We start from the raw sequence: 26546 nt of genomic DNA, 5'->3' as shown, positions 1-26546 counted from the left end.
TTGATGATATACACCAAGATAGAAGCAATCATAGGAAAACATTTGTTTAACCCCTTATTGTCACGGAGTGGAATGGGTGACCGGATCAGAACGGGGGCAGGAGGCAGGAAGGAAGAACTCAATTGTGTGACGATCGAAACTTTTATTTACCAAAATAAAAGTTGTCCAAAACTCAGGGACAAGACAGAACAAACAGGCTATAACAAAAACGTGCAAACACAGGTTTCTTCCGATTCAACTAAACAGGACAAGGCATAACAGAACGGACAATATGTATCAGAAAATGCAATGAGCCAGCAACCGCAAAACCCACAACCCACCCTTAAGTAGCACACACGCAATTAGCAGGGGGGGGGCAATTTTTAAGGGTTATTGTTCTATATTCGTCATTCATTATCCATTATCCGTTATCGGTCAATTCATAATTTGCTACAAAGCCTAGGGGCTGGGAATATGTGCAGATGACCAGCACATAACATCAAACTTAGCACTTTTTATTAATTTATTCTACGAGAATCGACACAAAGTGTCATCCAGTCGACATCACCGTTATCATGCTTGATGACATCATCCTAAACTTTGAAACCAAAGCCGAATAAGAGCAGACCTCACTTATGAACATCATTTCAAACATGCGTTCTTCACTCATGGGAATTCCTCAATATGGGAAGATGGACGTAATGCAAGTTATTTACCAAACTAAAATGACCAAAACATGGACATCATGAATGAAAAAAATGCAATTACTTTAAAACTTAAAGGTACAGTATGCAGCATTCTCCAAATTTGTGTTAATCTTGAGACAGGAATTTTCCTACCACTCTGTATTTGTTCGCTTTGCAGAAATCCTTCCTCAAAAGTATAAAACAATTAAAGTCTTGGGGAAAGGCAGCTATGGTATCGTGGTCAGATGTTTGGACCGGGAAACAAGAGAAAGCATGGCTGTCAAGATTGCTAGGCCGGGAAGAAGCCTGATTCGGGAGGTGTGTGCCTTACCTTTTTCTTTATTTATTGAGCTGCTTGACGGAAAACTGATGTATCACATATATTTCAGTTGTTTTCCTCAAACACAGTCAATTAGTATGTTTAACACCATGCTAAATACACTGTATTGCTATAGGCAGCCATTTTACAGCTTCTAATGGAATATAAACTGGATCGGGACAACATCGTTAAGTACTTTGCCGACTCCTCTGGGGACAATTATTTGATTTTTGAAATGTTGGACATTAGCCTGTCCCAATATTATAACAAACATGGCCGAATACATCTAAAGAACATCAGGCCCATCATTCAGCAAGTGAGTATTAGCAGTAATTCATTAGGTTTTGTTCGGGTGCATTTGCTTCTAATTTGGTGCATTTATGCCGTCCAGCTATCTACGGCGTTCAACGCGTTAAAAGCTGTGGGGGTGATCCACGGCGATGTTAAACCAGACAATATCATGCTTGTTGACCAAGACAAGAAACCTTTCAGCGTGAAGCTGATTGACTTCAGTGTATCTCTGACCCGACGTGAAGTGAAGAGGGTCAGGATGAGACAGGTTCCTTATTTCAGGTTAGACATTGATTGCATCCAGATTGTGCTCTGTTTTTATAAAATGTTTAAGTGGAAAATATGTTATTTTTTCTCAAAAGAGCCCCAGAGATCATCCTTGGACTCCCTTACGCTGAGGCAATTGATATTTGGTCACTGGCTGTTGTAATAGTAAAGATGGTGCTTGGCATTTTCCCTTTCATGGGAACTACAGACTATGAATTAGTAAGTACTGTGCTTCTGTAATATAAAATACAACTCTGACCCACTTCCAATCGGCTGGAACCTAGTATCACCTGCTTGTCAAGTGTGTGTTTTTTTTTCATTCTGGAAGCATGTCAAAGACACAGGAAGTGTAATGCATTGTTTCTCAACTGGTGGTTTTGGGACTCAAAAATGATTAGCAAACCTGTTTTAGCGGGTCATGGGCTTTTTGCTTTGGCAATATAATGCTAAGAAAAGAAACAATTTACCTGACGTTAATTTAATCTATTAGATAGTCCATCCATCCATCCACTATATGCACCGCTTATCCTCAGTAGGGTCGCGGGGGTGCTGGACCCATCCCAGCTATCTACGGGCAGCGGGCTGGTTGCCAGCCAGTCGCACGGCACACAGGGACAGACAATTTGCTTGCTCATTCACACCTAGGGATGATTTGGACCGGCCAATTGACCTGAAATGCATGTTTTTGGAATGTGGGAGAAAACCAGAGTACCCAGAGGAAACCCACGAAAGCACGGGGAGAACATGCAAACTCCACAAAGGAGGTTTGATCTCATGACCTCAGAACTGTGCCGCACACGCGGTAACCACTGCTCTGCCGTGCTGGCCCTATTAGATAATAAATGGCGGTATTTCCCTGCAATAGGGAGTTGATCGCCTCCATTTCACAACATAGAAAATGACAGAGAAGGTTTGTTTACACATGTTGAGCATGCCCAAACGAGGATAATACAGCAGAGAATAAATGAAATATACATTTTGTTATCTTGAAGACAAAGCCACTGAAGTTAAGCGTTTTGGATTTTGATAAAGAAGCAGCTTAGTTATTTTTTTTTCTTTTTTTATGTGTATATACTCATCTAGTTTTGGTTTAACCACACAATCATTTTCATTTATTTTGCGAAGTGGAAATATTTTCATGATTTGGGTCATGGATTGGGTGATGATAAGTCAGGCCAGTTGAGAATCACTCGTATGATGCAATTTTTCCCCATGTGCACAATGATTCAGAGCTCCAATGCAACATCAATAATTGGAAACATGAATTAACTTAGTAATTGTGTTAATTGACAGTAGTGATGGATATCCAGCTCTTCAGATTTTGGTGTACTATTTTTGGGGAATGTGGAGGTTGTTGGTTGAAATATTGGTCTTGAAGACCCTACCTTATACTTTGGAGCTTGAATATAATGAAAAATGGGCAAAATGTGGCTCCTTTTCCTGATTTCAATCATTTATTTTTAATTATTTTCTTTCTTTTCTCCTCCACTCTTGAACCGTTAATGTGCACTGAGTGTATGTTTGGAGATGTTGCCCAATTTCTCCTGCAATATGGAAGGCCATGGGTACCATAAATTAAATAATAAAAAAAACCTGTTCATAAACACAGAGTAAGATATGACACCATGTATATTGACCAATCATATGCGCCTTAAAGAGAAAAAAAGCTAGAAAGAAAGAGAGAGAGACACAGACAGAAATACATTAAAAAAGTATCTCGAAGGGAGCCGGCTTCTGATTAGTGGAGAGCTGGCGCCCCGGATTCACTTTTTAAATCTGTTTTGTTCTCAAACTAGTAGAAGGTATCAGTACCAGTGCCAATATACGTCTTTGTTAAGGCTTCAGTACTTGCAATGGTAGCTTATGTCGGAATCACCTATCTTATAGTGGGGATTTAACACTCAGAAACATGAAAATAAAATAATGTTAAATTGCCAATAGATAATGCGAAATTCAGAAACAAAATATGTTGGAATTTTTTTCAATAAGATCATTATATTTTGCAGCCGGGATGTAATTTAACTAAAATATTAGTATCACAATCGGTCTAAAAGAAAATTGGCATCAGTCAGCCCTCGTTATTGCTATTTTTTTTATTATTCTTAAGTCCATCTATTATCTTCCGCTTATCCGGGGTCGGGTCGCGGGGGCAGCAGCCTTAAAAGGGAAGCCCAGACGTCCCTATCCCCAGCCACTTCCTCCAGCTCATCCGACGGGATCCCGAGGCTTTCCCAAGCCAGCCGAGAAACATAGTCTTTCCAGCGTGTCCTGGGTCGCCCCCGGGGCCTCCTGCCGGTAGGACATGCCCGGAACACCTCATGAGGGAGGCGTCCATGAGGCATCCTTATCAGATGCCCGAGCCACCTCAACTGGCTCCTCTCAATGCGGAGGAGCAGTGGCCTTACACAGAGTCCCTCCCGGATGACTGAGCTTCTCACCTTATCTCTAAGGGAAAACCCAGACACCCTACGGAGGAAACTCATTTCGGCCACTTGTATGCGGGATCGTGTTCTTTCGGTCATAACCCAAAGTTCATGACCATAGGTGAGGGTAGGAACGTAGATCGACCGGTAGATCGAGAGCTTTGCCTTTCGGCTCAGCTCCCTCTTCACCACGACCGACCGGTACAGGGTCCGAATGACGGCAGACTCTGCACCGACCCATCTGTCAATCTCCCGTTCCATCCTACCCCACTCGTGAACAGGACCCCGAGATACTTGAACCCCTCCACTTGAGGCAAGATCTCATCCCCAACCCGGAGAGAGCATGCCACCCTTTTCCGACTGAGTACAATGCTGATCCTCATCCTGGCCGCTTCACACTTGGCTAGTAATCTGTTAGGAAAATAACTTCCATAGTTCCAAGTTATCTGCATCGCTTAGGCCTGGTCTGCAAAAAAAATTTAAAAAGTCACAAAATAGTGCACCATTCCAATCTATCGATTTACACTTCGCCTTGTGTGACAATTCATAATCCACTGATTTTTTTTTTACTTTTATGTCTTGCAACAATTCTGATGTAATTTTTTCAGCTGGAAGGCATGATTGGTGTCCTTGGGCTGCCGCCAGACAATGTTCTAAAAGCTGGAAAGGAAACAACCCAGTTTTTCAAGAAGACTGACTTGGGTCAGTGGATTTTTAAGGTAAACCATTTTTAGAATTGGTCAAGGGAGGGTAATTTAAACATCTTAAGATTTGCTTATACAAGACTGCAGATTACATCTGACTTAAAGTAGGGATAAGTTCCTACCAACTAGTAAATCCATTACAATGCCATTACCTGCTGTTAAGACAGTATCTAGTACCTCTACTGAGTGAAGTCGTAGAATTCTGTGCCGGCTGTCTGCCAAAATTGCCGTACGGGTTCCCGGCTCCTATGCGCTGTAGTGCCAGTCATTGACTTTGAAATCCACTAGGAAAATTTTTTAAAAACAGCATCTGCTGCCCATGGTAATAGGTCAAACAGGTATTAGGCTGCATGCTATCTGTAAAATGTTTATTGTGTACAGTACAGCCCATGAATTGTTTTTTGTTTCTTGAGTATTATATAAAAATATTTTACTTTGCGGGTTTTGACTACCGCAAGACATTATTTGAACGTAACCCCGGCAAATGCGAGATTACTCTGTTACGGATATTAATATGTATTTATCTTAGACCCGAGATGAATATTCTTCCGATTCAGAAAGCACCATGAGTGTCAAGATACGCTCTATGGAAGAAATTGTAAAGGTTGGTTGACTGAGCAGTTTTTTTTTTTTTACAAACATTTCCTATAAACGAAACTCTGAATATGTCAATAGATGTTGCCAGACGGAGACAGCGAGGTTGATAGTTTTTTTGAGCTGATAAAAGCAATGTTCAAGTGGGATCAGAAAGAGCGAATCACGGCCAGCAAAATCCTCAGGCATCCGTTCATCACCCGGAGCTACCTCAACAACAACTCCCACCTGAGCTTTTCCCTTCACCGAGCTTTGCAAGTCATAAAATGCAGTCGACTGGGTTGCAGATGCGTCGCCGCTTCCCCGCCGCTCCCGCGGAAAAGACACAAAAAGAACAAAGGTATGCACCGTATCAAACGTTTATTCTCCTGGATGAAGAATAGCATTTAAATGTTGCTGCTGGAAGGTGGGTGTACAGCGAAGATACAGTAGGCGAATATCCCGCCTGTAGGGAAAATGCAAGATCAACACCAGTGGAAAAGGATTCTGTCTCCACTGATGTTACAGGCCACTCTGTTGCAATATAAGTCAATTCAAGTCATTTTTGTTTGTTTGTTTTGTTTCATTTCAATTGATCTCCTTTTCGAAAAAATGTATATATAATTGCAATAGTGTTAGAATATTGTTGATTGTATTGTATTGAAGTACTGATTCCATAAAATTGGGACATTAGAAAACTAGATGAGACTGATCCTAGTTGCAGTCAAGTCCCAGTGGGTCACTATGTTCAATCAAATTCTGATGAACCATTTCATAGACCAATCAGTATTTATGTCCTGTCAGCAGAAATGTTTGTGAGTTTACGTTTTTTTTAATTGTATTTAACGTTTTTTTGTAACCGAATTATGGATTCTATAAAGTCCAATAACATTTAAAATGTGCAAAATGACTGCAGATAAGTTTGCCAATTATAATGTAAAATGATAATGATGACAATATATTTTTCTTCATAATATATTCTTAAGGGGACAGTTTAAGAACCACTAGATGTCGCTGTATTGTGTCGTGCAACCAACAACGAGTGCTAAAAAGCACAAAGGAGATTACAAATTAGAAAACTCATAGCGACCAATACGTGCCAATTTTCTCTTTTTTTTTTGTTGCCAACCCTTTCACAAGGTTTTGGGTTTTTGGAGTACCCGTTGCAGCAGGATGGCAGACGATTATGTAAGCCTTCTCTAGATAAGGCTCAAGTAATGTCAAATACTATTTAATTTCTCAACCGATCATTGTTTTTAAAGATGCACGTTTATATATTCTGTGTAGTTTAGTTTTGCTTATTACTTTTATAAAATCAATGTCTTATTTTATGAATGATGCATTCTACCACTGGGACTTGCTAAAACATTTACAACTGCCTTTGAGTTGGGAAAAAATGATCTTTCATTAGCTTTATCTGATTATTTTTATCATCTTTGTAGGGAAATAAAAAAATGTCAGCAACTATGTTTCTTTAAATTCATCATATTGTAAAATTATGTTTTACAATGTTTTTTTTTAATTCGGTGAAATAAGGAAAAGTTATACGAATACAAACACAAATTAGATTAATACGATTATTTTTTTGACAAGAAAATATTATAATCATCACGGTATTTCAAAAATGAACGGAAACAAAAATACTTAAACAAGAAAAGGAACAATTGGGAAAAGCAAAACTATCTGCTGACTATTGTTGGAGACAAGACTTTGCATTTTAGAAATATTATTTCTCATGTTTGTGTAAAACTGCATTAAAATATGAAAAGATAAACCTAAAAAAGGAGCAGAGTACCCTGCAAACCAAGCAGTTTTTAGTTTTGTTTTTGTTTTTTGTTTTCATCGGACTGCTACCAGCATTTTCTCTTTACCTCATCTTGGACAAGATCCTTTCAAGTGGGTCCTTCTGGAAACATATGGACTGTGTATTGGACTTGGAATTGAAAGAAACAATCATCTTTATTTTTTCCATAAAGATGAAAGGCTTTTATTTTAAATGATACAAATAAAGTTTTATTTTTCATATGAACTGACCGGGTTTGGACTTTTGTCTTTTACATGTTTTTCTCTCGTAATAAAATTTGCAAAAAAATCTAAAATATTCCAAGAACGATGGACATGAAGATAAGGGGATTTATTGCTGAATGTTAAAATGAATACACATTAATTTTTTTCACCAACTGGGAAAAAAGAAACAGTTTGCTGACTGCTTAATCCATGCACCCAACTACCAGTACCACTAGGACATGCAGGGGGGAGGGGAAGAAAAATAGTTGATTGAAAAAGAAAAAAGAAAAGAGCCAAACCGTGTGACATACACTGATATGGAATGGCATCGCGTGTTTCTGTGTATGTGCTTAATTGTGTAGGCTGTGTGTGATAAAGAAGGGTCGTGATGAGGAGAAAGGTGTGTTTACAATTCAACTATTTCTAGAAGCACACTATCCTCACTTGCAGTATTTCCACATTGTATATCCCGGATTGATAACCGGAATAAGACAAAACTAGACAGACCTCAGAGTCTTGAAGCCAAATATTCTTTTTACATATATTTCTATTATAACAGCCCTCAAATAAAGGGCTTTGTCTTTTCAAAATATTTGTGACCCATGCATCTCCTGCGTGAAAATATAAATAGTGTGAGCGTTGTTTTATCCGACTCGTTGAACCAGGAGGGCTCTCTCAAACCGATGCACTGTACATATCTGCAATGAACGAGTTTTGGATATCATCAACCGATTATTGTGTGCAGCCTTGCGTCGCCAATGCTTCTGAAGGTTTAACTAGGCATGGGCCAATAACTGGTTTGACAATTTATTTGAGCTGAGGAGGAGAGAAGGAATGAAGGGGGAGGTTAGAAGAATATACATAGTCACTTTGCATTTCCCCTAAAAAACAAAAAAAAAACAAAAATTAAGTGTACTTGTATCAGCAGCAGCCTCCTTCTCCCCAAAAACAAAACAAGTAAATGGCGTGTGTTTTCAAACTATCTCACAAGTGTTTTTAGATAAATTTGCTAAAAGCTAATGTGTTCAAAACAGAAGACAGTCAACATTTATTTTAGGACCCAACAGATATGGAATTTTTGGTAGCTGATACCAGCATCGACTGTCTTCTATTGCTCACTACTGTCAGGAAGAGGAAAGTAAAGGAATAGTAAATTGCAATTGAAAAAAGATTGTGTTGCTAAATGTATTTTTGGGTCAATTTTTGGAGAATGAATGGAATTGTATGTACAAATGGAATTGAAATGTGGTGTCGGTATACATAAAAAAAGGTGTATGGATAGAATTTTAAATTTCGTTATACTTGCTGCTGTTTTTTTATATTAGACACATGCAAAAAAGATTGTTGAGGGGTTATTTTGACTATTATTACTCACTATTGTTCATTATTTTGACTATTATGCTCTGTTTACATCATTTAGGGCTGATCTGATTTTTGTAACTCAAGAGATATAATACAAAGTGCTCATGAGAGGACCTTTAGAACAGCTTGAATTGTTCTTATCTTGAGGAATTTTGTACGGTCCTCTCCTGATCTTGAAAGTTAAAAATTTACTCATGTCTTCCCTCCTTTTTTGAGTGTCAACTAAACTATAAACCTATCAATTATTTAAAAAAAGTCTGATTTTTTGGCAGTTTAGTTCATAATATACAGTAGGTTGTGAAAGACACAAAATAATACTTGAATCATAAACTTTGAATGGGTTTTGTTAAACATTAGCGACAACAGAACAGTACTTTGCAGTAGCTTTTGCTATTCGAGAAAATTTAAGGTACTTTCATACCCTCGGTAGCGTTGGTTTACTTCGTTTTATGGCGTTTTAAGAGAAAATTGGTTATTTGGCTGCTTTTTAGGTGATGTGTGCAAGTCATATTCTGGCAATATTATCTGGCAGCTTATTACTCCGTTGTGGCAAAATGAAATTTACTTACTTGATTAGGTCCAGGTTTATTTAAACTTAACAAATCAAACATGTGTTTTGATGCAGGCCTAACAACATTTTGCTAAAAGTCACATTTGGATGAGTAGAGGGAAATAATGTTTGGTTGACTGTGTTAGTGTAGGAAAGCTACATTTTAGAGCTGTAATTTGAATTACCATGATACCCTGATATTTTTATTCATGGTTATCAATACTGTCAGAGGCAGGTATCGGCCCATGCCCATATCTAAGTCCGGGTCAAGGAAACCCTTTGCTCATAAGAGCCATGGTCCTGACTGTTTTGCATGTATCCCTTGTTCAACACAGCTGCAGCACATCAGCAAATACAATCAGCTATGTTGTTGAAAATGGAAAGATGGGCCAGACTATCTCAGCCATCTTTTGGACGTTGAAATGTCGTCTTAATTCTAGTGCGGTTAGTAATACACTTGATTTAGTCGCGAAATAGTCATTCAGTGCATGTACATTCATTGAAGTCGGATTGAGATCAGAATTATGCCGATATTCCGGTTATGTGTAGCAATCAACTCGCGAACGGAAATTCAACAACGTTAATTTTTTGTAATAGTCTGTTTAAGAGGGTTTAAGTGGGTTTGTCCTTTATTACTCCCATTTGGTTTATTTGAAACCTTATGTGCATGCTTGCATTCTTAATAGGTGCTGCAAAGGACTTTGGTCTTGTAGTAAAAAACAAATTATACACGCCAACTCTGGCTAGCTTGCTAGACAAGCATAATGTGAATGAGTTGATTTCTTGGCAATATTTATTTCACAGTGGTAAAAATGCCACAGCGGTATTAATTCTTGTGTAGTGTACATCCATGCTTTGGCAAGCAACATGTGAGCTCAACTCATAAACACAAGTTGAGCTATCATTAATTGTGGTGACTAACATTGATGCATCATCATTTATTTCATGTCAAAAGTTAAAAGTGCAAATGACATCTCGGCGCGTAGTGGCATCATTCATGCTTTTCCCCTTCTAATTGGATTATTCCCAAACACTAAGTGGATGGGATTATGTTTTGGAACTGTTCGTGTAATTGTCCAAAGACACAAATTCTGATCTCAATCCGACTATTCTCAAATTCTAAACATACACATTGTCGTATTTACCTTGTAAATTGTGGTCCAAATTTAGTTGTAAAAAAGTAATCTTTTCAACATCTTAAAACATGTTGTTTTTTAAACTTTCACTCAACCAATAAGAGATGACTTTTGGACATAACCTTGGGAGCATACTGTCTTTTGAAGTCTTTTCAACCACTTTACTGGGTGTGATGGTACCCGAGAAGCATAGTTTCCTACCTCTCTAGCAAGCAAACTAAGACATGAATATGCAGGGATGGCGACGGGGTAGGCGAAGACGTACGTAAGAAAGCATTCAGTCAATATGACCAAGCAACACAAGTTTCGCAATAAAAGTACTGAAATACATATCAAGGATGCATTAATTTGTGTTAGCTTTGAGCTTACTAGAAACCGAAAGCCAAACATAGTGAATTTCTTTGCTACGTGCCTGCTTCTGAAGCAAACAGATGGAGTCTCGTCTGCGACATGCACTGCCACGTTCACGCTGAGACGACCTACGGGTGTCGAAGTAAACAAAAATGTGCGTCATACTTGGTCAACAAGGCGGGGATGGTCGGGGTTTGCGAACTGAGAGGTTGCTGACATGACGAGCGCTCTCGGCTCAAGTCTTTTGGCTGCGACGCGATGGGGAAGTCCTGAGACACAGTGCGGCTCTAAGCTGCTGGCATAGGAAAGATGTGGGCTTGGCAGTCCACTGGAGGCCAGAGTCAGGCTGGATTTCGACAAGCGGAGTTCGGATGCGGGGGGCTCCCTGGCCGGTGACTGCTCATGAAGGGGGGCGGGGTAAGTGCAATGGATCTCTTGGTGGCGTGCTAGTAAAACAACGGCGCACTCTCAAAAGTAAATGTGGTATGGCGGCACCCTGATCACGTACATGAGAATGTGATGCGGCGTCTTCGCTAGTGGACCAACAATTTAGGCGGAGACGGAAATGACGGATGTCTCGACGAGGCCGGCGGCGCTTAGCGTGAATCCAAACAATGTAAACAGACACCTTACACCAGTGGTCAGCAAAGACCGGGCCACACAACGGTACCGGGCTATACAGAAATTTAAGAAGAAATTCAAAATTTTCGCTTATGCTGTTTTGCTCCGTGAATACTCGCATTTGGGTGCACCTTATATCGAGGTTATACTGTTGTATATCACAGTTACATTGCCCATCTCATTTGCTCAGCATTGGATGCATTGAAATCAAACCCTGATCGCGGCGGTGTAAACGCCGAATCCTAACCATTAGGCCGTTAAAATTGTTGATAACATAGGAAAAGGCATTCCAATTTATCTCATTTTCACACTATTTTTTCCCATGGTTCCACATTGTATTCAGTGTTGAGAGTAACGTGCTACAGTGACACAATTACTTTTCTCTGTAAACGAGTACTGTAACGCGTTATTAGTAAAAATCTGTAACTCAAACATTGTTACAACACTGTGTGATACTCCTTTCCTTATTAAAAATGGTACATTAATTTTTAACACCATCTATATTGGTAGCTGATCCCCCTTGCTCAGGACAGAATAAGAAACCCTTGGTCCGCCAACATCACACCACTGATTACATCATCTAAGTGGAGTTGGCATATATATATATATATATATATATATATATATATATATATATATATATATATATATATATATATATATATATAGGGTCCTACAAAGTACAACCTAATACAATTGCAGCTCAAGCACAAGTAAGTACAAGATTTTCTCTACTAATATTTTCCATACCATATATACTCGTATTAAATAAATATGTTGTGAATCCACATGTTTAAAACTATAAAATAAACACTGAAATCGGGGCGTCAGAATAAATGAAGTTTGGTTGTGTGCCACGACTCACCAATAGCGAATGGTAAGCAACGCATAAGGAGGGGCCGTGGCTAGTACAGGAAAAACAAACCTATGGGAATTTTTTAGCACAGAATTTTGAATTATGTCATTTTATTTGTATTATTGTTCCTGCAATACACTATGCCTGGAAAAATACATCTTGGACAATACTCACCAATGGAACGGAAAATCTTTGAGTGGTTTGAAACCCATAGACAAAATGGATGTAGTGTATCGGCTAAGTGTATGTTTGCAATCTCTCAATAGTTCACAAGAAAAATGAAAGTTTTAATGCTACCACGGGTTAGTGTACACATTGTCTTCTATGCATTTTATCATATGGCTATTTTTAGCAGTTTCGGAGGGTCGGCTTCATCCATCCATCCATCCATTATCTGCACCGTTTATCCTCAGTAGGGTCGCGGGGGTGCTGGAGCCCATCCCAGCTATCTTCGGGCAGTGGGCAGGGCACACCCTGGACTGGTTGCCAGCCAGTCGCAGGGCGGGTGGGCTTCAATGAGAGTATATACGATAATTTTTAACATGATGGGTAATTTGAGAGTAACGCAATACTTTTGGGTGTCAGTAATCAAGGGTGTTACGGAATTACTCTTTAAATTAAGTAATTAGTAACAGTAACTATTTTTTTCTGTAACGCACCCAACACTGGTTGTGATAGAGCAATATGGAAAAGAGTTCAGGCAAACCAACGTTTTACAACATGGTAGTGCGTGTAAAAGTAGTGTGATGAAATAAATCCAATGCATATTCCTTTTTTATCCAAACCCTAGTGGTCCAGTGATTGTACCGTGATTTGGACTTATTCTTTTTTTTTTATCATTCTAATTGTTATTATTGAGCTGGGACGCGAGAATATAATACATTAATAAACCGCTCCGTGGCACAGAAACGGTTGCCGACCACTGCCTTACACACAGAAGGACTCGATATTGCATGATGACGTAATCAGATCACAGTTGGAAAAGAGGAGGATCCCAAATCAGAGAAAGGAAAACAAAAGCAAAAAAGTAAGGAAGAGGATCAGTCTCTATAAAAATGAGAAGTCTTTATAAGAAAGGCTACAAAACTCAATGGGACCTCCGACTTCAGCATACAGCAAAAGGCACCACAATATTATTCTATTTATCTAACTTGTGAAAAAATTGGCACATAATTCTCGTTTTCTCATCTCTCATACTGCTGTAAATCAAAAAACCTTTACATATAAATATTTCCCCCCGTTATAAAAAAGTCTTTGCTGTTAGCTAGTAGACAATTTTTGCTGAAATGAAAATAAATATTTCATTTGTTTACAATATCAGTCTGTTATACAAAATAAAAATTTCTCTCCTTGGTGCGGCTCTCTAGTTCAGATGAAGGAAGAGGTGTGTGCCAGGTTGAGTGCTGTCTAGGGAGGGTAGGCGGGGTTTCGCATGGATGGTGGGCGAGGTAGCGGGGAATTGGCGGAGTCTTAAAGGGGCACGTTATCGGACTTGAACCGCTGCGACTGCGAGCCGCGATTTTGCCCGTTGCTCCGATTCCCCGAACGGCTTGGGCCCCGCTGAGTCCGGCCGTTGGCCCCCGATGACGAGTGGAAACCCGGCACGCTTAAAGGCAGGTCCGTGTTCATGTTCTGCATACTGAGGAAAGGCGTGCGCTCTCCTTGCGCTTCGTCGTCCTCCTCCTCCTCTTCCTCTTCCTCTGATTGGCTGAAGCTCTGCGACCTGTAGTCCCGAAGGCCTGCCGGTCTTTGAGATACGTGTCCATTTACGCGGTTCCTTCTCGGGCGCCGTCGGTTCCGAACGGGTTCCCTAGACGAGGCGTACTCCTGCGTGGTTTCGTAGGCCTCCTCGTCGGGTAAGCGGTAGGGGCTGGACGGTAGGCTTCCTGTGCTCTCGGTCAGGTAGGGCCGCCGAGGTCGTCGAGGCTGCCTGTACAAACTGCGATCCTGGAACACAAAAGACCGCTTGACAGATATTTGACTTTATGGTGGTACCTCATCATACAAGCTCAATTCGTTCCAGGATCGTGATCGTAGTTCGGATTGCTCATGTAATGAGCGTATGTACCCTTTATAATTTTTTTTTTAAACTGATTGGTTCACTCCTGTCGTACCAAGAGCATACAAGTGAACCCTAAGTTTCTGTAAAACAAATTTTCCTGATTCCTTAAAACGCATTAAAATCGTGATTAAACATAAAAATACAGTAGTAATATAAAAAATATGATATTAACAAAATGTGAGTTTATTATGAGCACCGTAACGAATGAGTCCGTGTGCTTCAAAAGAAGGGGGCAGTTGAAATTAGAAGTCACGAAGATCACATACCTGTCAACGTAGAGTTTCCTCGTATTATATACCATTTGACATTGCGTATGCCATATAATAATTCTCTACTGAACAAAAATTTGAAATCACACCAATTTCTTTCCCATTTCTGCTCTAAATTGGATCGTTCGACAACATAGTTGTATATTGCTAATATTGTTGCACTATTCTACATAGTTTGTCTTGCGGTGAGTAAATAGTTGCCGTGTTCTGTTTGTAGGGTTTATTACCATTATATAAGGAGGATTTGCAATCATCAATAAGGGGGCAATTGGCGGAGTTTGACAGGTATGAGATTGACTTTTGATGATATGTTATCACTTACTGTATTCTTAAAATTAAAGTTTCTGTAACTTAAAAAAACACACACACCCCCAAAAATGTACAGAACATGTTTTACCTTATTTTGCCTGCAGTAGTTTGCATGTGCAAACTGATGCTGGCAGTAAGCAGCCCGGGTAATAAGTGATCTCAAGCGGTCTCTAGTGGTATCCTCTGGGACTGCTCGTAAACTGGATTATCCCTCATATAGCAAGGTTGATTATTGTTTAAATAAATATACTGAATTTCTCTTGTTCAGAGGTGCTCATACGAAGATTGTATTAACTGCAGTTTGGTGGCATATACAGATATATGCTAGGAGGTGCTAGACCTCTCAAAGTGCCCTTTGAAAAGATCATTTTTATGATTAAATAGTTCAGTTTTGTTAAACGGTTTTATCATACAGTAAATTGTTAAATTTGAGGTCAATGATGACACAGTCTTTTGGTAAGGTTACACCACAAAAAAAATCTGCATATTAGATGTAATATTTATCATATTTACAAGGAACCTAAACATGTGTTTATTTTTTCCTATGAGTCCCCCGCCCCAAGATCTCTCTGCACTTATGCCACTGATGCATTTCACTGCATTATGCAGGAGGTTAACATAAGGTTTTTCAACTAGCGTTCCGCGAGACCTTGTCTAGTTTGCCGGGTGAACTTGGCCAAAAGTATCTTTGCAAAACAGTCACTGTACAGTGTCTTTGCTTTCTTTCATTGATTTGTTGAGCAACCCGCATTCATCATTTAAGCAGGTATACACACTTTTTTTCCCTGTCTGTTATAATAACTTTCTTATTAAATGATCAATGTAATTACATATTTGTAGGATGAATCTGTTTAAGATTTAAATGCAAAAAAAAACTATAAAAAAATCAAACAGAACATATTTATTTTGGTGATTTTCATTATTATTTCCTATTTTACTTTAAAAAAATAAACGTGAATAAAGAGTGATAAAATATTTAAGTTTTTATTTTCAATTTAATATGTGCTACTATCTATTTAACATATTATTATTTTAACTCCTTCTCAATGTGTTTTTGTAGGTCAGTAAATAGTGTCAAAGTGCTTATCCAATATCATGTTGCTGTCAAGTGAAAAATATATATATCTACATTTTGGTTTTCTTCTTTGAAAAAAAACAGGTATCATTGCCCATGAAATGCATTTAAGAGATACGTTTATTTTTTTACAAAGGAGCACCAATGTGTTGACTATTAATAGAATAGAAAACAATTACTTTAAAAAAAAAGTCTGAGATCATGAGCAGACCCCCCAAAATTTAGGAGCAACTTTTTCTTTTTTTTTAACAACAGTGACGATAAGCAATATCATTTTGTTTTTCCAAATTAAAAGCATCATATCTAATAATCTATGAGTTGGTCAAATATACAGAAAGTAAGCCCTGTTTGGGGGGGGGGGGCTTTGCTGAGTGTGACAAAGGTGTGTGCTGTTAATTACCAAATTTTATTTTTATTTCTGCTTTGTTTTTAGTACAGTATGAGTTGTAGTAGCATAATATATTTTAATAGTCTAACAATTTGCAGCTAAGATGAGTTCATGTACAGTATGTCACAGAATGGACGATGGCATTTGATAAAATAAATTAATAAATGAATTCATACATCTATCAATGTTTTGGAAAATACCCTTATCCGACCCACATGACAAACCTTTATTAATTTAGATATTAGTTTTACCGATCTAAAATTATACTTCACAGGGGTGACTTGATTACCACATTGATGACCCCTGGTAACCCACCTTCTATGTCCATTAAGGTTCAGTGATATTGAATATCCGAGTCAAAAGAGGGCTGATTTGGATCTGAGGATGACAAAATCGGACGTGGGATCAGAATTGATTTATTTATTTGCCTTACTTTGTATACAAACTTTGAGAAAATACAACTCCTCTCCCCCACCCACTCAAAAAAAAAAAAATGTAACACCCATATATACTGTATGTATCTATTTATCCTTACTATCCCCGCTGTGCATCAACTTGTCCCTCTTATCCCCAAAATGGAACTGTGTCGTGACGTACTGTAGATGTGCTTACCCAGGGCTCACGGTCAAGGTACCACCTAGAACAAAATGTATTCTAAAAATAGCATTTAGGCCTGGGGCTTCCAACCGTTTTCAAACCACGACCACTTTGATAGAACTTAGTGTAAAGGGCTACCAGTTTGATATGCATATCTGAACTAACAACTGTTATGTTACTAATATATCGTCACTGTGTTGTTAATGTTATTACTGTGTTGTAATGATAAGAAGTGGGTTTGAATGATCTGATCTAGGACATGATGCATACCTGTCAACATGTTTTTTCCGTAGTTTATACCTTATCGTATCTTTTCAAATTGTGTACGCTGAAAAACATTTTTTGCAAGGAAAAAAAATGTTTTTAGACCAATCTTGCCTAATTCGACTCTTATTCGGATTATTTAGGTCACTGGTAGCAGATACCAACGTCATAGAAGATTGTTAATATTGTTGCGCTACACGAGCAAATATGATCCTCTATCGAGCATCTATTTTTTGACACGTATTGCAACGCTGTCAATAAGCGCACGGACGTCACATTATATCAGTTTTTATATACTTGAGTCCGGCGTTATCACCGAGGAATAAACCAGTTATAATCATGGAGGTAAGCATGGAAGAACCAACCAATAAGAAGAGAACAATTTAAGGAGCAGGTCGCCGTAAAAAAGTAAGTCTCCCAACAAAATATGTTGGATGGATTAAATTGTCATCAAAAGATCTTCAATTCTCATGATGTGTTTAATTTAAAAAAAGATAAAAGTGAAGGGATTCAAAATGACAAAGCACTTGATCTCTACCACTCGCCCAGTAACATCAGACATATTTACTAAGGCATAAATTATTTTCTGCCATTTACTTGTCGAGCATATTCTCGTTTCTATCTGCTGACTACTGATAGAACTTGGTGAAAAGGGCTGTTCCTGGATTCACAGATAGCTAAAGTAATTTTTTAAATCTATCTATCTAATTCTATCCAAACAAGAATAGGAATCCGAATTTAGAACTGAGCAAATGTCTCTAGCGAGGTTTTGTGTCAAGGCACACCCAATAAATACCAACAAAATCGATAAACATCTGCTCTCGTGGGTTCTCTATCACCCTCTGTGGCAAAATTATAGTACTGCAGGTCCCAGCCACAGACCACTCCAAGCAGCTGAATCCAATTTTTACCTTGATTTATGCAAACGTTTCTAATGGACATGTTTCAACAAACCACTGCCTGCAACACCGGGCATTTCTGCTTGGGTATCCCAATGTACTTCAAGTAGGGTAACAACTAAGAAAGGTGCTTCAAGAACTGTGTGTTGTTTATTTGGTAAATAAAACAAACTTGTTTACACAAATCAGCTTTATTTTTATTCTACATAGTCTGTCATGCTGTGAGTAAATAGGTGCCGTGTTGCGTTTCTAAGGTTTATTATCTCTTAATAAGGGGAATTACAATCATTAGCGAGGGGAACATTTGGCTGAGGTTGACAGGTATGCGTGAGGGTTTTGTTATAAAATGTAGAAAGCGGGCATACATACATCAGGGCATCTGAGTAGCGGCTGGTCGTCGTCTCTGTGGTAGGCGGCGGCAGCAGGTGGTAGGGAGAGGGCGTGGCTTGTGTTGGGTGAGGTGATGTGGAAGGTGGGGACCTGGGGTGGTAGCGCCGGGTAGTGGAACTCTACCGGGGATAAGCGAGCTGGTGTGGTCAGCGCCGATACGTACCTGCATGGGAATGGACAGTCAGTGTTGGTTTGGTCATCCATTTTTTGTGTTTAACGACGAAGGGAAATGTTTATATTGTGTTTATATTAGACAAATGCAAAGGAGATTTCATCGGATGCCAGTCCCTTATTTCGGCTATTATTGCACACTATTGTTCGTTGTTTTGACTATTACATGATTGTTGCTGTTCTTTTGATATCCACACCCATTAGAGCTGATCTATTTTTGTATAGAAATCCCAAACACATGAAAATTTGATCAAACACAAACAGGAAAACAATACATATTACAGGGAGAAGTAATTTACTCAAAAATTCCCATCTAATGCACACGTTTTAGGAAAATGATCAAATAAATTTATAAATGACTTAACATTGTGGAAGAATTAACCAAAACCCAACCTAAACTCAAATTAATTTTGATTTAGTTCTGCTATGTGACTGTTTTCAAATTACTCAAATTACAAAATATGTTTTAGTTTAAGTTGGCTTTTGGTAAATATTTCCACAATGTCAAGTTTGTCATTACTATGTTTGATTGTTTTCCTAAAACGTATGCATTAGATAGGAATTCCAAATACATTACTTCTCCCAGAAGATTGTATCGTGTTTGTGTTTCATTTCATTTTGATATTGTTGGGAATTATATAGAAAAACACATTAGCCCTTTGGAGTGTGTGATTCAAAGAACTGTACACCATGATTGGCCGATGGGAACAATGATGTAATAGTCAAAACAGTGGACAATGATAGTCAAATTACGGCACTGTCATCCAATGAAATCCACTTTGTATTTGTCCAATATTAAACCATAACAAACTTATCACTGAGGAAGGTGGGGAGTCAAAATGTTTTCAGCTTTCCGGACAAAAATGAATAAAGGTGGCGGAATTTGATACATTTTTGTGGAGAGTAATTTGTGTGTAATTGACACTAATTGCTAAAATTAGATGTGACTGGCCAACATTCATGCTACATTCCCAGGCAAAATATCATACAGGTCTCATGTTTAACATTTTGTACTGTATCTGTGAGCAGGGGTGCGCCCATCCCTTATTATTTATTTTGGTGTTTGCTTCCCCTCATGAAACACTGGTTTCCAGGGTTACCAGTGCCAGGATAAGCCTCCTGATCTTAACAGAAAAGTATCTTGTATTATATTTTTTAGGTTAAGGGTCTGAAATATGAAAAGAATAAAATGGTCCAGAGATGCCAATAAACTGAATGTGAGCGTCTTCACTCCAGGGTGCCTTTCACCCAAATTAATATGGGGGAGGTTCCGGCTCACTGGTGACCCTGAACAGGACAAGCAGCATAGACAAATGTATTGCAGGGGAGAACTGCAATCAGCAGATTCTGCACTGTGAAAAGAAATCATATCCACATGAATGGTGTGTTAAGATAGTTGATATATGTATTCAATTTTTTTAGAAGCGTTTAAGGAGTAAATGTTAAAGAATTATTGTGGCTTAAGTACAAACGACTGCTGGATGTACAGCAACTAATACTGCAAATACTTAGTTTACGTTGTGTCATTAGAAAATGCAAACATTTCTAACATGAATCATCAACATACCAGATATGTTTGCAGGATAAAATAATCAAAGAAACAGTACAGGGTTTTGGCACTTGGTGTCGCCAAAAACTAAGCAAAATTCGAGTGAGCGCTGACTCAATGGCGCACACGTTTTTAAAGGGACAGTACACCTCTGGCATTGGACGTGGGTTCTCCAAAGCTTTCATTGTTTTGGAGTATCGTGTTTGGATTTAGTTTTCTATCCTGCGGGAGACATATTAAGTTAAATTCAATTTCAAAACAATGGTTATCATCATTATAATTACGATGATGATTATTATTGTTATTATTAGTAGTAGTATGACTGTTTTTCTTTTGGGTCAAAAATAAAAAATGCTTAGTACTTTTAGAATAAACATCATGTAAAGAACAGGTCTGCAGACATTTTCTCTCTAGCCCAGGGTTGTGCAAACATTTTGAGTCACAGTCTGAAAAGGGGCCAGCCCAGGAAAAAAAATACTGATTTGTTTGACTTGTCCTCTCAACTGATAGTCTTGAGTCCAATACATCTGCAATGCATGAAGACAAAGATAATGTAGACCTAGCCGATGTGTTTGCATTTAGGATTAAATACACAGGCAGACATCTACTTAGACATTTTATATTTTTTATGAATAGTTATTTCAGCAAATTGGTTTTGAAAAGAAAAAAATAATAATAGTGATTTGGTCAAATGTTTGATCAGCAAATGTAATCATATGCATTTAAAAACTCAAAATGCAATTAGGTTGGATCTGAAGCGTTTTTTTCTTTTTTTTAAATACAAAATGTCTAAAAATATGAAATATAAATAAAATAAACATAATATTTTAAAAAAAAAATAGTACAGTACAGAAAAATGCAGCCAGCTATTTGAATGTTGGCCTTGAGCGCAGTACGCATTAGTGCAACAATTTGTGGCAGTTGTATTTTTTCTATACTTGAGGACCCTATTTTCTAAACATTAAAGTATACCTGAAAACCCCAAATTGGCCAGAAATTTTAGAGTGAGACTAATACTTAGTCCACTTTATATACTGCAAAATACAGTGGGTATTTTTTTTTAATGCATACCGTTACTTCACTAAGTTATATGCACACTACCATATTCGTGCAATGCCTGATCGGTTAAATAACATCAATGAACATAATCACAAAGCATTGTATGTAACAGCAATCAAACCCAGGTCACGACATGAGAGTGACGACAGTTAACCACTAAACCACCAGTGGAAGACATATGTAAAGGCATTCAATTTTATCTTACTATCACACAAGTTTTAATCACAGTGCCAGGAACAAATGTTAGGGATTGAGAAAAACTGAAATGTTGTCTGGAAAGATACAAATAAACGCAAAGTCTGATTGATCGTCAGATACACTAAAGGGTTGTTTACCCTCATTGTATACCATGCTTTTTGTGGTTGTACACATCCTTTAGGACGACCTTACGTTTACTCCATCCTCTAACATTAGTTTCTAGAACCATTAAGATAGTAAGTGTGATAATGAGATGAGAACAAATGCAGTATCATATGTCATCTGTATCATTAGTGGTTTAGTGATTCGAGATTCTCCATTCCACTACCTGGGTTCAATTCCCGTTGCATACAGTTTTGCTGTTTTGGCCAATGACATTTTTCGACTGATCAATCTTTGCATTAATATTTACCTTAAGGGTGTAAAATGTGCAATGGCTATTAACGAATAAAGACAGCAGCTCTTACTGTAGTTTTAATCCCTTTGCCTCATAGTCCAGTGCGCCTTACAAATGAAAAATATTTGATAAAAGATCATTTTTCAGGGGTGCGCCCTATAATGCAATGTATCTTCTAGTGCGGAATAATGGTATGTTACATTTTTGCAGTTTTTGGTTGGCAGGCAAGAGTGAAAAGCTTGATAGGCCGCATATGGATATGCTCTAGCAGCTAACAACACAAACAGTGCAGTCGATTAATGTCACCTTCAACTTGTTAAAATCTGTTCATTTAAGCTCAGGTTATTACAAGTGGAGAACAATAGATTTTTGCTACCTGTCACTGTGAGGTGAATCCCTTAGTGAATCATAGGAATCCCCATAATGCATCCCAGGACTGGATACGTCTGTGCAGCCCCAGTGGGCCCTCCTTGCCATACAAGCCGGACTACTGCATTTACTAGTTCCGACAGAGCTGGACAGGCCGCCCGACTGGCAGTCTGAGTTCATGCTGTCTGTTCGCTCCATGCTCCACGTCTGATCCTCGTGTCTAGAGGTGGAAGAACAGAACTACTTGAAAAGGTTACTGTAAGGCTGGCAGGACAAAAAGACAAGAAAAAAGGAAGAAGGTATTTTTATTGGACCAAGGAAGTGAATGCATTCATCTGTGTTCTTTTTTAGCACCACTACAACCATTGATGGACATATTTCTGAATATGTATACATCATTTACCATTTAACCATGATAAGCAAAAGAATACCTTTGTTTTCATCATCCATCGTGCTAAGGTTTAGCAAAAAGAGCTGTAAAATTATATTCCATTTGATTTCTTTTAAACTGTGTGTGCTTTTAAACAGATGGTTTAAGTAGTTTAAATTAAAGTTAGGGTGCATAGCTTGAAGTGTCCTTAAAATGTTTAAAATTAAATATTTATTAACAATGCATCACAAAGTTCAAAAAGTCTTTACAATATATTTGTTTTTTTACCACACCTATCTGCTTTTATCTTATTTTTATCAGAGTTTTGGCCAGGGTGTGCATTGGCTGGAGGAAAAGAGGCAGGAAGATGAGGGGGGGGATTTTACATGCACGCTCAAGGTTTTTCTTTTATCGTAGGATAAAATTGTTAAAAGTAAGATAAAGACTTTTTCAGTCCAAAAGCCAACCCAAACCCCCAAAAATAATAAAAAAGGAGAGTTGACTCAAGCCGGGTCTAAGAGAGACATGTTTGTTCACACACCATACAAGCAGCATGCCATATGTTGCAATGATGATTTCAGTCAGAAGATGGTGTCAGGAAGTAGAATATTTTAAAGTTAGGGGCAGCATACTACCACCCCTGTCAATTTTGTGCCTTGTTATCAGTACCTTTTAGCAGACCCGGCACTACTTCAACTGCATTGTTGTACGATGTCGATGAGGATAATTTTCCTTCCAAAAGGAGTTGACCTAATTTTCATCCCTCCTGATCATCCAGTTCTGAACCGTGAAGATTTTTTTGTTTAGTTCTTGTCTGGAAAACTTGTTATTGAGTTTCCCTGATAATTCAAGGTGTGCTGTGTGTGTGTGTTTCTTGTTGTTATTTATGTACCAAACACACAAACACAGTGTCTCTGAAGACATCTTAACCCTTGTGTTGTCCTAATTTCAAGGACCATCTTTGTACTTTTTGTTTCTTTAAATGGGTAAAGTATTTTTTGCCACTAGCAGTCGCTAAGTAATACACAATGTCTCTTTCATACCCAAGCCTGCCACATTAACTTGTTTTTCGCTTCTTGAAAAGAATGGATAAGTCAGTATATACAGTACTGCTGAACGCCAATCGACCAGATGATACTAAACTGATTAGATTTTACTCACTCATTACTACATTCCTTGAACTGAAAACTGTGTTTTTTTATCTCAGGGTAAGTAAACTCAGTGTTTTGTTGAACCTCATAGGAGAAATGGTGCCCAGTGCTATATCTTCACCCGTTTCAAAAGGTGGTATTAATTTTTTTAATTTTTCATAGGACAACATCCCGATAGAGGAAAGGTTTTTAAGTCTGACCTGACCTTTGCATGAACCAGCTCCGCCCCCTAACGGATTTGTTTGTTTTGTGGTGCACAAGTGTCTAAATAAAACATGTTTTGGCGGCGCTACCTGGATGCATGTGAGGCAGTAGTGGAGTGATGTGAGCGGGTGGACATTCTGCTGCCCGCGTAGTTGCCGGCGCCTTCCGCTCCATGGCTGATGACACATTCAGTGGTGGGGACGCTTTTGGAGATGTACTGTGAATTACATAAATACATGTTTGATTAATCATAAACTATTAATCCTAAAATGTGTTGCAAGGCTATCTGATTTTGGAGAAGCCAATAAAAAAATTGTTTTTATTTTCAAGTTTATTCCGGTAATTTCCGGACTATAAGCAGCAACTTTTGTCACACAATTTCATCCCTGCTGCTTATTGCATAACAATTGTGACATTGGGGATTGAACCAAAAGCATTGGTAAGAACACCAATTCCTAACCTCCAAGCCGCAAGGGATATGGATGATTGTTCACAATGCATACTTTTGGATGTCACAAAAATTGTAGCCGGATCATGGCAGGGAGAGCCCCGGATACTATCTACTAGACCAATGATACATACGACACATAAAACGACACTAGGGGTTATCTCATTATAACACTTGTTTTAGTCATGATACCCGATATGTTTGAGAAGTACGATAACAGAAAGTAATTAAAGAACAGTATAAAAGGTTATTTAACTTTTTCTTAGCTCAAACTAAGCATTGTAAGTGAAAAACGTTTTAAATATGTGCAGCCATTTGTTTATTCATATCTTCCAGGATGACCGAATTACGCTTCACAATTCCTTTCTCTTCATTCAGTTCAGAATCCCACGGACTGGTTTAATGTCTGACAATATTATCGCTGCAGGCTGAAAAATAACACCGACAATTTGGTAACATTGGCTCGAAATAGTGTCAAGATGGGATAAAAAACAAATGCCTTTTCATGTGTTGTCTGTATCTCTTGTGGTCTAGTGGATAGGGTCCTGCGCGCTCGGGTTCAATTTGCATCGCATTTAATGTTATGCAATTGTGATCGGTGATATATTCCGACTGATCAATCAATGCACTCATATCGTACATTTTTTGTGCAACTGTTGCACTTACTGTAGTTTTAATTCCATGCACGAAATATCAAGAAGGACTACTTTTTGGGGCTGCGCCTTATAATCATGCTTGACTTATAACGAGGAAAATACGGTATATATTTATTTTTTCAACAGCCACCAGAGGCGCTTAAGCGGTAAAGGTAAGAGTGAGACAGGTGATGTCGAGGAAAACACAACCACCAATGAACACCATAGAAGAAGTTTACCCTATGGTAACGCACTATGTAAATGATGGAGAATGCAAAAAGAAACCCATATAATAGAGTTTTGAAGTTTAAGCAATCGAGCTGGCCGACAAAGGAAGGAAACAGTTACTGCATGTAAAATTTGCATCTATGAATCAGTGGTGGGACGCTTACAGCAGCGGAATAAAGTGTAGCAAAAATATCAAAAAAATAAATATCTCATGTTTCAACATGCGCTTATAGTCAGGCGCAGGTTATGTATCTACAAAATATTTTTACTTTTAAAATCTATTGGGTGCGGCTCACAGTCAGGTATGGGTTAATGTCTTGCAATTAGCAATAGCGTAGTAGCATTTAAGAGTGCCATTTTTAAGTCGAAAGTGGTTCTTACACAATGTTTAACTGTCCATCAAACTTGCTGTTACTGCAAGTATCTTTAAAATACCTGGCACTTACAGTAGGTTGTTCTATTTTGATAATTGCTGGCAGTGAATTGAGTCATTATCACAATATACTTATTGTCTGTCTATCAGTCTGTCTGTCCGTCCGTCCATCCGTCCGTCTGTCTGTACATACTGTATGTGTACATCTCCAGCTCTTTATGTGTCCATCCTTACTGGACATAACATGAACTACCACTCTGTTCTAAAATACGTTAAAACTTATTTTATTATCCCAATTGACCACTTGATGGAATCGGTGCGACAATGACTTTTACGGTTGTCCAAATGTATAAAGTGAGTTTTCAGCCGTTTTAGTAAAAGACAATTAATTATCTTTTATAAAGTTATTGGACAGTTATTATGTTATGGGCCTATTACATTCTAAAAATGTGAAAAATATTACGCACTTGACTTGACAAAGCCCATATGACCATGCTTTTTCAAATTATTACCTTGTACTGTGTGTGGGTCACGGAAACCTAAATGAGTGTGCTAAAATAGGAAATAACGAATTTTTGGCTTGCCACAGTTTTGGGCCAATAAACTATGATGTAAGTGGTATGATTATAATCATGCTTCCATTTATTTATAGTCACATAAATAAATCAGTGCACACAAATCTAAAACCACATCTCTAGTTGTTTTCATCCATTTGTCTTGAATGCACCATGTATTTTACTTCATTTTGACATAATTATATATACCGTAAATCTCTTTTTAGAACTTGAGTCTTTTAAAAATGATTATTTCTACTATCTGAACTCACATCAACCATTGGTATTTCTTCGGTGCCAGGCCCAGGGTGGTTGGGCCCATTGGCCAGCATACGGTTGGGTTGCTCCAAACATTGATTCTGATTCAGATGGAGGTGATGTTGCATCCTATTCCTGTGCTTCCTGTACAGAAGAAAACAAAAAACAGGTCGGTAAAATGCTTCATTTGCAGTAAGTACGCTT

General features: G+C 38.3%; 2 protein-coding genes across 6 annotated transcripts in view; one reads left to right on the top strand and one right to left on the bottom strand.

The window, feature by feature from the left end:
- The first annotated feature begins 605 nt into the window (after nucleotides 1-605).
- On the top strand, nucleotides 606-7271 carry LOC148359272 (homeodomain-interacting protein kinase 2-like). Of its 3 annotated transcripts, none has more exons than XM_088344486.1 (9): nucleotides 606-761; nucleotides 844-983; nucleotides 1121-1300; nucleotides 1376-1557; nucleotides 1638-1761; nucleotides 4574-4684; nucleotides 5199-5273; nucleotides 5345-5603; nucleotides 7100-7271. In XM_088344486.1, the coding sequence occupies exons 1-9, from the start codon at nucleotides 716-718 to the stop codon at nucleotides 7240-7242; spliced, it is 1260 nt and encodes a 419-aa protein (XP_088200612.1). In that variant the 5' UTR covers nucleotides 606-715; the 3' UTR covers nucleotides 7243-7271. The 3 variants fall into 3 exon arrangements, with proteins under 3 accessions (XP_088200612.1, XP_088200614.1, XP_088200613.1); XM_088344488.1 differs by having other exon boundaries at nucleotides 5670-7271; XM_088344487.1 differs by having other exon boundaries at nucleotides 5345-7271.
- Nucleotides 7272-11943: 4672 nt separating this feature from the next.
- The window catches only part of nrg2b (neuregulin 2b), an 85169-nt gene continuing 70566 nt past the window's right edge, over nucleotides 11944-26546 (bottom strand). For all 3 annotated transcript variants that reach the window (XM_088344479.1, XM_088344477.1, XM_088344478.1), the window contains 5 exons: nucleotides 26357-26486; nucleotides 23936-24063; nucleotides 22129-22341; nucleotides 18358-18541; nucleotides 11944-14072 (listed from right to left, as the gene is read on the bottom strand). In XM_088344479.1, the coding sequence (XP_088200605.1) occupies nucleotides 13596-14072; nucleotides 18358-18541; nucleotides 22129-22341; nucleotides 23936-24063; nucleotides 26357-26486 (1132 nt within the window). In that variant the 3' untranslated portion in view covers nucleotides 11944-13595. The remainder of the gene's footprint in view (nucleotides 14073-18357; nucleotides 18542-22128; nucleotides 22342-23935; nucleotides 24064-26356; nucleotides 26487-26546) is intronic.

Source organism: Urocampus carinirostris, chromosome 9 (genome assembly GCF_059441175.1).
Source record: "Urocampus carinirostris isolate Australia breed hairy pipefish chromosome 9, RoL_Ucar_1.0, whole genome shotgun sequence".
NCBI lineage: Eukaryota > Metazoa > Chordata > Actinopteri > Syngnathiformes > Syngnathidae > Urocampus > Urocampus carinirostris.
The sequence above is the reverse complement of the archived record's forward strand: the minus strand, read 5'-3'. Positions and strand labels throughout refer to the sequence as shown.

What these genes read in the sequence shown, in the direction of transcription:
- LOC148359272 (XM_088344486.1), top strand. Translation starts at nt 716, where the DNA reads ATGGACATCATGAATGAAAAAAATGCAATTACTTTAAAACTTAAAG. An exon ending in GAAGAAGCCTGATTCGGGAG is followed by an intron (nt 984 to 1,120) that starts GTGTGTGCCTTA and finishes GTATTGCTATAG; the next exon opens with GCAGCCATTTTACAGCTTCT. An exon ending in AAGACACAAAAAGAACAAAG is followed by an intron (nt 5,604 to 7,099) that starts GTATGCACCGTA and finishes GACTGCTACCAG; the next exon opens with CATTTTCTCTTTACCTCATC.